General features: G+C 38.1%; 1 protein-coding gene across 1 annotated transcript in view; it reads left to right on the top strand.

Moving 5' to 3' along the window:
• The window catches only part of LOC123520637 (DNA excision repair protein ERCC-6-like), a 105,249-nt gene that overhangs the window by 69,805 nt on the left and 19,543 nt on the right, over positions 1 to 15,901 (top strand). The window contains 1 exon segment of the mRNA XM_045283117.1: positions 1,939 to 2,160. Coding sequence (XP_045139052.1) covers positions 1,939 to 2,160 — 222 coding nt within the window.

Here is a 15,901-nt window from a genome sequence, read left to right as displayed (position 1 = left end):
CAGGTTTGGCGAGAAACACAAAATAGCCTGTATTCACATACTGATTATACTTGGAAATTCAATAAACGAGTGAATACAAATGGTGTTCTGCCCACAAGCAACTCTTACTCTTTGCAATGCAAAAAAACAGAAGTCTCTTGATGCTATGGTTACCAAAATATCACAGGTTGAATCAGGTGGTATCATCAATGTTTGTGGCCTTGCGTCCAATCAGGTTTAGTGGCTTTGGCTAGAGTGATAGAAAACGGACCCTCTCTCTCTCTCTCTCTCTCTCTCTCTCTCTCTCTCTCTCTCTCTCTCTCTCTCTCTCTCTCTCTCTCTCTCTCTCTCTCTCTCTCTCTCTCTCTCTCTCTCTCTCTCTCTCTCTCTCTCTCTCTCTCTCCTGTTGCCTGTTCTGATATCACTTTCATTCAAATGTTGTCTCCCGGCTACATGGGGAGAGACCCGAGGTGTAGAAGTAAGGTGCGCGGGAGAGGTGGTAGAATCGGACACCGTGAAATCATTGTCACTACCATGTGGAGTTGGTGACACAGTGACATATAGCATATGTTTACTCTCCTGATGAGTGTTGCCAGCTCACAAGCAAAGAAGACAGGAAGAAGATAGCAAAAATATAGCCCAAAAACGCCTAAACGTCTATCGACGTGCCCTGAGTCTTGCGTGATGAACATCTATCGACGTGTCCCAAGTTTTGCGGGTTAAGTTGTTATTTTGGGCAATATAGTACATTTATGTCATACATACAACAAACATTGTACATCCATATTTCTTTGGTTTTGGACCACAAAGATTCTATTTCCACAATAAAAATTATTAGCTCAAACCCAGCTGCAGTGGTGGTACATGTAATTAAAAACAAGGCTGCAGGCGATGGGTTAATGCTTCTTACTTATTAATCTAATAAGTGTCACAGCTACCTCCCCTTCACTCAACTGCACTGATAAAATCTTGAAAATACTTTATCCATCTTCCTTTCACAGCCTCTTTTGCCATCGACATCCACATCTCTTGCCTCATTCCCTTTGTTGCTCACATTTTCTTACCTAATTTTGCCATTTTCATTACAACCACTCTCACTCTTAGACATATGCAGTACCATCTTTGTACATGCCCAAAAACATCACTATTTACATTCTTATGTTTAGCACTTGGTGTTTCATTCATTATTTGCTTATACTGATAGGTTATCACATAATCCTTGAATCTTTCAGTACTAAGACTCTTTCCTGTTCCATTTATCCTTTTTAATTTATATATCTTTTTATTCATACAGGTAAATGAGCAGATCTCTCAAGTATATCTCTATCATTTGTATCCATAACATTTGCTTCCAACATTTCATCTACAACCATATTGCCATTCAATCTCTGCATCATCTTTCATTTTTAAGTAAATTGTGGATTGTCTGGTGTTGAAAGATGCTTTTTAGAAAGTCTCTGATCATAACACACACCTGCCAGTCACTTTTTTTTCATTTAATTATAATTAATTTATTCATCATTTTACTATCACTTTATTGGCACTTCTGTACTCAAATTTCAGATCCATATTATCCATTACAGTCACTTTTCTTCCTTCATCAAAACTTTATTCCAGGTTTTCAAGAATTTTGTAATATCATTCTTTCCTTTTACAGTTTTCATGCTTACATATATCCAAGCACCCTTAATTTGTTTGATAGTTCACATATGTTGCATATTCTTTTGCCTTTCTACTTTAGTGAAATTCAAGCGTGTTTGTTTAATTTAACTACTGAATGGGGCATATTTCATGATGTTATATATGTATCAAATTGTAATTTAAAGTTAAAATAGACTATTCTTTGTGTTTTTTTTGCTGAGGAAAAGTTTTTTCTTAATTCAAATATGCCTCACACAGACTGATTTAGACAATTTGATGTCATGCTCACTACTCTCATAACAAATTGTTTCCTTCCAGGACTACAACAGTGGCCTCCCGCCAGCCTTTGATTAACAAGTTCAACAGTGATCCTTCATACTTTGTGTTTCTTCTCACCACCCGTGTCGGAGGCCTTGGAGTAAACTTGACTGGAGCTGACAGAGTTGTGATATATGACCCTGATTGGAATCCCTCAACAGATTCTCAGGCCAGGGAGAGGGCATGGAGGATTGGCCAGTTGCGCCATGTAACCATTTACAGGTAAGACTAGGTGATGTGCCTGAATGTTTGACTTCAATATAAGAAAAAAAGAAAAGTCTAAAGGGCTTCCCTATCAGTGTTATCACATGCTTCCTCAAGATCCAAGAATCCTGTAGTAATATTTTATAATTTCCTAATTACTTTCCTATTATTATTTTGATTGCAGAAATTTGATCTACACAATTTTTTTCTTTTCCTAATCCTTCCTTTTACTTACTTACTTAAGTCACTTCCATCTATCTTGTAGTCAGTATCACCCCATAGATCATTTCTGTCATAATAAACAGACTTATTCCTCTACAACTCTTACTCTCATTTCTACAACCTTTATTACAAAAAAAAATAAAAATAAATAAATACAGGGATTTTTCTTTACTTATATGGTACATGTGACCACCAAAAAACCTCAGGACCTCAGGACTGCAGGATTTTCAAAAGTCTTAATTTTTTATGTATATGTGCATGCTGTATATATTTAACAGAAATGCTCTATCAGTAGAAGATTAAGGCTGACAGCCTGACACATGCTGGCCATAGGAGGCTGTTTGAGTTTGGGAAAACTTAAACCTCCCAGCAGTTATTTGCAGTAATAGTTTATTACATTAAAGAAGGATATCATTTATTCATCATTACTGACATTTATTGTTAAATAATAATAAAAATCATGCAATTTTTTTTTTATAATATTTTATAATACATTGTTTATAATCCTTTTAGTTTATTGCAACAATTCGTAGTAACTTGGCAGTAATTACTTCAATAAACTATCCTATATTGTAGAACAAAGTTTTATGAATGTGATGACATCTTCAGATTTCTTATGAAATGTTAAGTAGTAAATAGTTAAGGATCACCATCATAACATTGCACTCAGCACAAACACTTGTCAGTCATTCACACAGTGTCACTTCCTCTGAGTAGACATACACAGCCTTCACTACAGTCCTTTGCAGATGATTTCCTGTATGTATGTCAAAATCATGTGTTATCTCTCTCTCCAGTAAAGTTCAGTTAGCACTTTTGATAAAGAGGCTAGAGTTATGGCTATGAAGAGAAAAGGAAATTATTTCTTGACCATTAGTGGTTTGAAAAATAACCATTGCAGAAGTATGTACAGGGTGGGGCGCGGATGCTTCTCGATTTGAGAATGAAATAAAAACCTGTTCACACTTCACAATTCTTTATTCTTCTTTTATGCCTTTCACACAACATGGGAGATTTACTTTTACACTGTTTTAAAGACAATATCTTTTAAATGTCCACCTCCATTGTCAATACACTGATTCAGACGATTTCAGAAGCTTTGGTCTACTCTCTCCAGCATGTTGAGCGGTATATTGGCTATTTCAGTTCGGATGGCGTTCTGTAGGTCTTCCAGGGTCTGTGGACGGTCGTTATAAACCAGGGATTTGAGATATTCCCACAGGAAATAATCACAGGGGGCTAAATCAGTGTGTGCCCACACTGCACGCATTTCAATGGGATTCCTGAGAGAAATTTTTCCGTACCGACTGATTTCCCTGAGAGGAGACTTAAACTGGCCTGCGCGCTCACCTGATTTGGCCCCCTGTGATTATTTCTTGTGGGTATTGGTTTATAACGACCGTCCACAGACCCTGGAAGACCTACAGAACACCATCCGAACTGAAATAGCCAATATACCGCTCAACATGCTGGAGAGAGTAGACCAAAGTTGCTGAATCTCTCTCAAATGACGAACTTATAGAACTAGACAAGGCATCACAGGAGGCAGAAAAAGAGGGAGACGAGGAAGAAGAACCTGTGCATGGCCTGGACATCAAAACTCTTAGAGAATGTCTCGGTGGTATCAAAAAAAGCTCTGGAAAGCCTGAAGGAACGTGACCCAAATCCTGCCAGGAGTAGCAAAGCGGCTCATGATGTAGAGAAAAGTGTCAAGATTTATCAAGAAATCTATGATGAAAAAACAAGAAAAACTAAACAGTCCTCCATCTACTCGTTCTTCAAACCAGTCAGACATGCCGTCCCTGTCACATCTGCCAACCCTGCTACAGCTGGACCTTTCTCAATATCCTCTTTCTTCAAACCATTGAAACGTGCTGACTCTGCTACAGCTGGCCCTTCTACATCTGCTTCCGACAGTACAGACGACGACATCTTATCCTTGTCTGCCCACTCAGCGTAAGATGAGTAGGGGCTGAAATCCCTACTGTCCCTTAGCCTCGAGAAGGACATCATCTGATAGAATACATGGCGATTGAAAGGTAAATAAAAACATTTTCTGTTTATTTCTTTTGCTCTGTACTTTAATTTTTTGTTTTTTTTTTCAGTGATTATTTTCATGTATTTTCATTTCTGTAGGGGTGACTTTTGACGTGCTGGAACGTATTCCCTGTTATTACATGTTATAATGAGTTCTGTATACGGTAAATTCAATATGCGGTAAGGTTTTCAGGAACACATATGTACCGTATAATGAGGACTTACTGTGTATATATATATATATATATATATATATATATATATATATATATATATATATATATATATATATATATATATATATATATATATATATATATATATATATATATATATATATATATATATATATATATATATATATATATATATATATATATATATATATATATATATATATATATATATATATATATATATATATATATATATATATACAGGCAACCCCGTTTAACGAAGGTTCACACAACGAAATTTCGCTATAACGAAGGTTCCATTTTACTACCATCTGCTCGTTTAACGAACACCAAACTCGCTTTAACGAAGTTTTATCCAGGTAATTTTTTTCCAAATTTGAAAGCCCCACTGTATCATGCAAGCTGACAGGAGCTGCTGGTACTAAGGCCTGCCTCAGGAGAAATCCTGAGACACCTGTAGAATAAAGATCAAGATCAAGCCTCTCGTGGACAAGACAGGCTCTGCTGATACAAAGGCCTGACTCAGAAGAAATTATGTGTCACCTGTAGCATCAAGATCAAGATCAAGATCACACGCACCACTCACTGCCCAGTCAAAACATAACAGCATCACCAGCAGCTCATCTTCCTTAGTTCAACTTACCACCAAAACCCCCTGCAATGTGGCCTAACGTTCCTAAGAAGACCAGGAAGTGTCTTACTCTCGAAGTGAAGCTGGGTATTATTCACAGACAAGAGAGAGGCCAGAAAAGTAATAACATTGCTTCCCACCATGGCTTGACTCCATCTACTGTCTACTATTTTCAAGTCAGCTGACTCTATTAAGAAGGCTGGTGAGACTGTATCTTCCTTGCAAGCTAAAAGAACCACCAGAACTTGTGACTACAATGGATAAAATGGAAAGCCTTGTGGAAATATGGTACATAAGTTTTGTATGCAGTACTATGATGCGCACTTTGTTTACATTCCACAGGTTGCCCGTTAGTGTATTTCCCGTTTCACTCTCCCTCCCTTCATAAAGTTAATATCATCAACATTATAAAGTTACGTACATACATACATTAGTGTACATTATAATGACTTAAACTAAACTACATAAATGTTTAACTTCATAATTTTTACTTTCATTAAACCTTTTACTGTACTATGATGCACTCTCACATTGCTTACTCTGAATGAAAGTTCAAATCAGGGGTTAAACTTGTTATAATCGGTTCGCTTAACGAAGTTTTGCTTAACGAAGTGAATTTTAGGAATGTAACCCCTTCGTTAAACGGGGGTTGCCTGTGTGTGTATATATATATATATATATATATATATATATATATATATATATATATATATATATATATATACAGTATAGTCCCGGGTTATGTCGGTGTCAAGTTACGTCAAACTCGTAGTAACGTCGTTCCACTATAAGGCAATTTAAGATTTTAAAAATTGAAAATTTATAAATCGTAAAGCGCGGGATTTATTGTTATTGTTGGTGGTTACCCGTCACACCGCCCACCTCACGCTTCAATACAATAACACCCTGCCTCGGTTCCACCACACCGTCGCCCCTGGCAGGAGTGTTATCCTACTTTTGCGTTTACTGACTCAAGTTCTTAGTATCTTGCTCAATGGCACCAAAGAGAAAACTCCTTAGTGACAGCAGTGATACTAAGAAAAGGAAAACCATTGCGCTACAAGAAAAAGAGGACGTAATTAAAGACATGAGAAGGGAGGCAGCAGCTGTGTGTGAGGGAGTGAAGAAGAAAATGGGAAGCCCGTTACCATGACAACGGGGAGGTTGACGACTTTGAGGGTTCGCACACCCACCACCACAACAATAACAACTCCGGAGCCTTCGCCTGGGCCACACGACACTCGCAGCTGACTTGCACCGTCTGCGCTTGTCTGCTGATCCCTATTGCCCTTTCCTATTGCATTTCCTGTCCCGCTGCCCACGCTTCTATTCCCACCGCACTGCACTACGCTCCCAGCTGTCTGCCCTGGGCGTCACAACATTCGACCTGCCCACCCTCCTGGTGGCCTCAGGGCCACCCCTCTCGGCAACCTGCAGTCCTTTGCGTTCGTTGCCCTAATCAACAACAAAAACAAACTTGTGTTTCATATTCCTATATAGTTGTAAATAATATAACAATATAACCTTTAATTTACATGAATCACCATAAACAATGATTGGCTGAAAACTCGATAATATGCTTTAAAATGTACGGAAACTCGAGTTACGTACAAAATCGACTTACGTCATGTTTCAGGAACGTAACTCTGACATAAACCGAGACCTTACAGGCAACCCCTGCTTAACGAAGGGATTACGTTTCTAAAAAACACTTCGTTAAGCGAAACTTCGTTAAGCGAACCGATTATAATAAGTTTAACCCCTGATTTGAACTTCCGTTGAGAGTAAGCAAAGCGAGAGTGCATCATAGCACAGTAAAAGGTTTAATGAAAGTAAAAATTATGAAGTTAAACAGTTAGGTAGTTTAATTTAAGTCATTATAGTGTACACTAATGTATGTATGTACGTAACTTTATAATGTTGATGATCTTAACTTTATGAAGGGAGGGAGAGTGAAACGGGAAATACACTAACCGGCAACCTGTGGAATGTAAACAAAATGCTCATCATGGTACCACATACAAAACTTATGTACCACATTTCCACAAGGCTTTCCATTTTATCCATTGTAGAGTCACGAGTTCAGGTGGTTCTTTTAGCTTTCAAGGAAGATGAGGTCTCACTAGCCTTCTTAATAGAGTATCTTGACTTGAAAATAGTAGACAGTAGATGGAGTCAAGCCATGGTGGGAAGCAATGTTATTACTTTTCTGGCCTCTCTCTTGTCTGTGAATAATACCCAGCTTCACTTCGAGAGTAAGACACTTCCTGGTCTTCTTAGGAACGTTAGGCCACATTGCAGGGGGTTTTGGTGGTAAGTTGAACTAAGGAAGATGAGCTGCTGGTGACGCTGTTATGTTTTGACTGGGCAGTGAGTGGTGCACGTGATCTTGATCTTGATCTTGATGTTACAGGTGACACAGAATTTCTTCTGAGTCAGGCCTTTGTATTGGCAGCGCCTGTGTTGTCCACGAGAGGCTTGATCTTGATTTTTATTCTACAGGTGTCTCAGGGTTTATCCTGAGGCAGGCCTTAGTACCAGCAGCTCCTGGTGTATTCAAAAGCCTGTCAGCTTGCATGATACGGTGGGGCTTTCAAATTTGGAAAAATTACCTGGATACAACGGATTTCAGAAACTACGGACAAATTCTGGAGTCCGGTTTAATCTATGGACCAATATTAAAATGCGCGTGATTGTCCGTTCCTGGCAAATTATTGTCCGGCAGGTGGCGTATTAAGGTGAGAGAAGTTTGATTTCTGTATTGTTTATTAATATTTATTAAAGTGACCATGCTCATGTCATCTACTTCGGGTTATTTGTTGTACTTAATGCTTTGTAATACTGCTTGAATGATTTCTTAATGATTACACAGTATTTTACGTACATTTTATACAGTTTTTTACGTACTTTTGCAAAGAACGGACTTTTGCAATCTACGGACAGGGTTGTGCACGCATTAGTCCGTTGTTTCAAGGGTCGAGTGTAATGTAGAAGTGCCAGCTGTAGAAGGTTTAGTACATTTCAATGGTTTGAAGAAAGAGGATATTGAGGAAGGGCCAGCTGTAGCAGGGTTGGCAGGTGTGACAGGGATGGCATGTCTGACTGGCTTGAAGAACGAGTAGATGGAGGACTACTTAGTTTTTCTTGTTTTTTCATCATAGATTTCTTGATAAATCTGACACTTTTCTCTACGTCATGAGCCACTTTGATACTCCTGGCAGGATTTGGGTCATGTTCCTCCGGGGTTTCCAGAGCTTTTTCGATACCACCGAGACATTCTCTAAGAGTTTTGATGTCCAGGCCACGCACAGGTTCTTCTTCCTCGTCTACCTCTTTTTCTGCCTCCTGTGATGCCTTGTCTAGTTCTATAAGTTCATCATTTGAGAGAGATTCAGCATGGCTTTCCAGAAGATCTTGAGCATCATCATCATCAACTTTATCGAAGCCAACCCTATGGCACAGATTTACTATGTCATTTCTGATCGCACCGATGTCATCTTCAACGAAGCCTAGGAAGTCAAGCATGCATTCTGGCCATACTTTATTCCACACCATGTTCATGGTAGACGTCTTCACTTCATCCCAAGATGACTTGATGTTATCTAAGGCGTGCTTGTTGTTATACGACTTCCACTATTCATTGATAGTGGGCTTGACAGGCCCACAAGAAGAAGAAGAAGCGGCCAAGTTGCCGGAGTCTCTGCCATCTGTGGCCAATCTCATCATCTCTGCTTAATTTTTTGGTATTCCATGTAAGATTTCACTTTATGCATTACAAAATCTTTTCTTGGGGGCAAGGTTTGTAAAAAGCTAATAGTAATGTTGTTTTGTGAATATATATGCATATATAAGACAGTAACATAGGAGCAGTGGGAGATTCAAATGGACACCAAATTGTGCAATCGCGAGTCAAAGTTGTGCGAAATATGGTATATTTTACCGATTCGTGTATACGCGAGATTCGTGTTCGGCGAATTCGTGTTCGGCGAGGTATGACAGTGTATGCCAGTGTACCATGGGAAGTGCCTTTTACAAATCTTAATGTCACACATTTTGATGGATTAAGAGCTAAACCCCAAGTAGCAGAATGTCTGAAAAAGAATGTTTATATATATATCTTCGGAAGAATCATCCTCGCAGGAAACATACAATCTGAGGTCATTAGCGAAGATCTTAATAGAGGATGTGATGTTATTGTTGATGAAATCTCACTCGTAATACCCAACAATGAACGTGAATTTTAGCAAAAAAAATAATAAAAATAAATAAATAAATACTGGTGACTAAACACAACTGATCTTGATCTTGATGCTACATGTGACTCAGAATCACCATCAAGAATCAATGGGGTAAGAGTATGAATAATGTGTGTGTGTATTTACTTAGTTGTTTTTTCCTAGTTATATATTGCAGCCTTCAAGCGAGGCTGATAGTGACCTGTCTCCTTTCTACATTTACCCAACTTTTCCTTGAATTTGTGCACACTTTTTACTGTTACTATCTCTTCACTCAATCCATTCCAGATGTTCACCGTCTTATGTGAAAAACTTAACTTCTTAATGTTCCTCAGACACTGAATTTTCATGATCTTCTTGGAATGTCCTCTTGTTCGTCTGTTTTCATCCTTCATCAGTGATACCAGGTCTTGTCTGTCTTATCTTTGCCATATGGAATACTAACTTATACATCATTATTAGGTCTCCTCTTTCCTGTCTGTCCTTCAAAGTTAGTAGTTCCATTTCCTTCAGTCTTTCTTCATAGGGAAGATCTTTTATTTCTAGGACAATCTTTGTAGCAGTCCTTTGGTTTCTTTCTAGTTTCTTGATGTTGTTCCACCTGTATGGTGACTATTCCACTGCTGCACATTCTAATCTAGGTCTTATCATAGTGGTTATGATCTTTTTCATCATACTCTTATCCATGTAATTGAATGCTGCCCTAATGTTAGTTACTGTTTTGTATGTTGAAGCAAATACATGCAACCCCCGTTTAATGAAGGTTCACACAAAGAAATTTCGCTACAACGAAGGTTTCGTTTTACTACCATCTGCTCGTTTAACGAACACCAAACTCGCTTTAACAAAGTTTTATCCAGGTAAATTTTTCCAAATTTGAAAGCCCCACCATATCATGCAAGCTGACAGGCTTTTGAATACACCAGGAGCTGCTGGTACTAAGGCCTGCCTCTGGATAAATCCTGAGACACCTGTAGAATAAAAATCAAGATCAAGCCTCTCGTGGACAACACAGGCGCTGCCGATACAAAGGCCTGACTCAGAAGAAATTCTGCGTCACCTGTAACATCAAGATCAAGATCAAGATCATGCGCACCACTCACTCCCCAGTCAAAACATAACAGCGTCACCAGCAGCTCATCTTCCCTAATTCAACTTACCGCCAAAACACCCTGCAATGTGGCCTAAAGTTCCTAAGAAGACCAGGAAGTGTCTTACTCTCGAAGTGAAGCTGGGTATTATTCACAGACAAGAGAGAGGCCAGAAAACTAATAACATTGCTTGCCACCATCTTGACTCCATCTACTGTCTACTATTTTCAAGTCAGCAGACTCTATTAAGAAGGCTGGTGAGACCACATCTTCCTTGAAAGCTAAAAGAACCACCTTAACTCATGACTCTACAATGGATAAAATGGAAAGCCTTGTGGAAATGTGGTACATAAGTTTTGTATGTGGTACCATGATGCGCACTTTGTTTACATTCCACAGGTTGCCGGTTAGTGTATTTCCCGTTTCACTCTCTCTCCCTTCATAAAGTTAAGATCATCAACATTATAAAGTTACGTACATACATACATTAGTGTACATTATAATGACTTAAATTAAACTACCTAAATGTTTAATTTCATAATTTTTTCTTTCATTAAACCTTTTACTGTACTATGATGCACGCTTGCTTTGCTTACTCTCAATGGAAGTTCAAATCAGGTGTTACACTTGTTATAATCGGTTCACTTAACGAAGTGTTTTTAGAAACATAACCCCTTCATTAAGCGGGGATTGCCTGTAGTTTACTTATGTGTCTTTCTGAAGTCAGGGTGTCTTGTATAATCACTCCCAGGTCTTTCTCTTCACTCCTTTTCATTATCACCTCTGCTCCCATTTTATATTCCCATGTAGGTCTTCTATTACTTTTACCCATTTCCATTAAATGGCATTTCCTGGTATTAAATTCAAATTTTCACCTTTGGCTCCATTCCCAGATTTTGTTAATGTCTTCCTGCAATTCCATACAGTCCCCAGTGTTCCTTATTACTCTCAAAAGTTGTTCATCGTCTACAAACAAATTTATGTAGTTACTCAAACCCTCTTGCATATCATTAATATATACTTGGAACAGAATTGGTGCTGGCACTGAACCCTGTGGTATGCCACTGGTAACTGTGCTCCAGCTTGATGGAGTGTCTCATCGTTGTCCTCATTTCTCTATCTGTTAAGTAGTTTGTCATCCAATTTAAGATATTCCCCATATTCCTCCAATGTGTTCTATTTTCCCAATGGAGTCTTCCATGTGGTACTCTGTCAATACTCTGTCAAAAGCCTTCTTGATATCTAAATACACCGTGTCAACCCATCCATCCATCTCTCCCTTGTACTTCATCAATTACTCTTGTATGAAAGCTTAGTAAATTTGTTATCCATGATCTTCCTTTTCTGAAACCAAATTGGTAGTTATTAATTATTTCATTTCCCTCCAGATTTTGTAACCATTTTTCTTAGATAACAATTCCACAGATCTTTCCCACAACTGGTCTATAATTTAGGGACTATATCAGAACTATATTTGCTCTTTTCCATTCCTCTGCTACCTTCCCATCCATTACAAACTGTTGATTAGATCCCCTAAATTGATTTCACCAGTTGTTCTCTACATTCTCACAGTGTCCATCCTTACACTCTTTCTGGCACCATTGCCTTTCTTACATCTACTTTTTCTAGTAATTCTCTAATTTTCTGTTTTTGCACCACATTTCTTAATCCTTCCTGTGTCTCTTGGTTGCTTGGCTCTAGGAACTTGCTCTCTTTAAATACTGATTTAAAGCTCTCATTCATAAGTTCCTTGCCTCTTTATACTTCTCCCTGTCAACTTCATTTTGCTGCTTTCTTATTTTTTCCCAAGCTGCATTCTTACACTTTTTAGCTCTTGCACTTATAGCATTATACCACATGTGTTTGCTTTCTTTTACTTTATATTCAGGAACATATCTCTTTATCCCCTTATTAGATTTGTCTAGGAGTATTTCATACTTATCTTGGACTGTCTTACCTTGCATATTTTCTTCCCTATCAGTATTACCAAAGTAATTTCTTAACCCTTCAAAACTTGTCTTGGTGTGATTCAATCTTTTTTTGTTTATATCCTTCATCATGTTTTAAAAATTTGTGATCCTCTAAGTCAATTTTTAAAACCACATGATCATTTTTTCCTATTGGGCCATGATATTTGATGGTTGAACAAGGCTTTGTTTTTTTTTTTGTGAATACCAAATCCAATATAGATGGTTCTTCTTCCCTCTGTGTGTGTGTGTGTGTGTGTGTGTGTGTGTGTGTGTGTGTGTGTGTGTGTGTGTGTGTGTATTTATCTATTTGTGTATTACAGGGCCCGAGCTAAGCTCTCTGTGACCTGTCTCCTTGTCCATTCCTGTCATATCTCTCTTTCATCCGATTCACACACACCGCGTCAACGACATCACTGCTTAGTTTATTCCACTTATCAATGCTACGATGCGGGAAACTGTATTTTCTCACGTCATTTAGACATGTCCTTTATTAGCTTTTTTCCATGTCCTCAGAGATGATTACTTGTGGTCACTTTTATCAACTCTCTGTCCAGTATGTCAATCTTGTTCACCAATTTATACAAAAGTTATCATGTCTCCTCTTGTTCTTCTCTCTTCTAATGTGGTCAGCCCCAGCTTCCTCAGTCTTTCCTCATAGTCTAACTCCTGAGTCCTGGTACCATCCTTGTTGCCAGCCTCTGTACCCTTTCCACCTTCTTCACATTTTTCTTCATATGCGGTGACCAGACACATGCTGCATATTCTAACTGGGGTCTTATTAAGGTACATAATATCTTCATCATTCCTTCATCTAGGTAGTGGAATGCAAGGCCAATATTTTGAAGCATGTTGTATGTTTTCCAAAAAATCTTGTTAATGTGTTTCTCCGGTGACAAAGGTGTTTTGCACGGTTACTCCTAAGTCTTTCTCCTCATTGGTCTCTTTAATTTTCTCATCACCCAGCCTGTAATCCCTGTTTGGTCTGTATCTACTTCTTCCCATTTTCATAACATGGGTCTTGTCTATATTAAATTCCATCTGCCACTCTTAACTCCACTCATATTTCATCAAGATCTTCCTCTAACTTGTTACAATCTTCCACATTCTTTACTCTCCTCATAATTTTAGTATCGTCCGCAAACATGTTCATGTAACTGTCAATTCCTACTGGCATATCATTAACATAAATCAAAAACATGATGGGACCAAGCACTGACCCTTGTGGAACTCCACTGGTTACCTTCTTCCACTCGGACTTCCTTCCTCTCACCACTGTTCTCATTTCTCTTCCCATTAAGTAATTTTCCATCCATTTTGCTAGTTTATCATTTACTCCTCCAATCTTCTTTAGTTTCCACATCAGTCTATTGTGTGGTACTTTATCAAAGGCCTTTCTCAAGTCCAGGTAGATAGCATCCACCCATCCCTCTCTATGTTGTAGTATGTCAGTCACTCTTGAATAAAAACATAATAAATTGGATACACACGATCTTCCTTTTCTGAAACCAAACTGCCTTTCACTCAGAATGTTTTCACTTTCTAGATACTCACTCCACTTAGCTTTAATTACTTCTTCACATACCTTGCACAATATACTAGTCAACGATACTGGTCTATAATTTAGTGGTTCCATTCTACTACCATTCTTATATATAGGCACAATGTCAGCTCTTTTCCACTCTTTCGGGACTAATCCTGTTCGTATGGAGGTTTCCACAATATCAAATACAGGGTTCAACAATTGATCCTTACATTCATTTAGCAACCTCCCAGATATGCCATCAGGCCCCATTGATTTATTAATATCCAGATTGCTTATAATTTTCCTTACATCTTCCTTAATAACCATGATGTCCTGCATTTGCTTTATTTCCGTAGGCCTTCCTCCCATAAAATGCTCCTCCTTTGTAAACACTTTGCAAAAGTTTTCGTTCAAAATTTCAGCTACATCTCCAGCATCCTCATATACTTCTTCCCTGTTTTTTATCTTTTCTATTGCCTCCCTTTTATTTAGTTTTCCATTTATGAATTTGTAAAACATTTTGGGTCACTATCACAGTTTTCCACCACCTCTGTTCATATTCCTTCTATGCTGTTCTCCTTACTTCAACATATCTATTCCTTGCTGTTTTGTAGACTTCTCTTGATAATACATCACTGTTTTTCTTAAGTTTCTTCCATGCCTTTTCTTTGTTCTTTTTTGCTTCTTCACAAGTTTCTATTAAACTACTGTTTGTTATTTAAAGTCCTCTTTCTGTGATATGGCACAAACTTTTTCACAGCAGAGTTATACAAATCCATAAATTTATCGTATTTCAATTGCATATCCCTTTCCTGGTATACCACGGACCAGTCAATTTCATTAAAGAACTCCCTTATATGGTTATAATTTGCCCTATTATAATTCAATTTTTCCTCCCTGCGTTCCACAATCTTATTCGTGCTTAATTCCGTATCCAGCTCAAAGCTTAGGACATCATGATCGCTTTTCCCCAAGGGACATTCATGTTCAATTTCCTCTTTTAGAGAGATTCCCCTGGTAAATACCAAATCCAACCTTGCTGCAACATCTTGTCCCCTGCACCTTGTTGGTGTCATCAAGTTATTTGTTGCTACCTTTAACAATTCTTCTGCCCACTCACCACCGTTCACCACATCGTAGTCTTCCCACACTATTTCTTTGCAATTAAAGTCTCCAACTATCATCACTCTATCCTTTCTGATGAGTTTTTGCTTCATTCTGTCTAGACTTGATCCATTGTTTCTTTATTACTCTTTCACACGTTCTTGCATATTACACTAGTTAATGATACCAGTCTGTAATTTAAAGGTTCTTCCTTCCTTCCTTTCGCTCTTATATATGGGAACCACCTCAGCTCTTTTCCATTCTACTGGTACTATTCCATTTTCTATTGAGCATTTTATGATGTATATAGGACTTGCTAGTTCTTCCCTACATTCTTTCAGTATTCTGCCTGAGATTTCATCCGGTCCCATTGCCTTCCCATCATGCAATTCCTTCATTAACTTTTTTATTTCAAGCTTATTTACTTTAACCTCTTTCGTATAGACAGTCTCTCTGTTACCCTGTGGCCTTTCAAATTTGGATTCCTTAGTAAAGACCTGGAATTTATTATTTAATAATTTTGCCATACTTTTTGGGTCTTCCACCATCCCGTTCTCTCCTTTTAACCTTTCTCTTGTTTCTTTTTGCGTAATTTTTCCATTTATGAATCTGTAGAACAATTTTGGTTGCTCCTTACATTTTTCAACAATGTCCTTTTCATAGTTCCTTTCTTCATCCTTCCTCACCTTAACATATTAATTTCTCACTGCCTTCAAGTTTTCCTTATTTACTGGATTTCTATTTCTCCTC

Source organism: Portunus trituberculatus, chromosome 47 (assembly GCF_017591435.1).
Source record: "Portunus trituberculatus isolate SZX2019 chromosome 47, ASM1759143v1, whole genome shotgun sequence".
Classification (NCBI taxonomy): domain Eukaryota; kingdom Metazoa; phylum Arthropoda; class Malacostraca; order Decapoda; family Portunidae; genus Portunus; species Portunus trituberculatus.
This window is presented reverse-complemented; position numbering and strand designations above follow the sequence as displayed.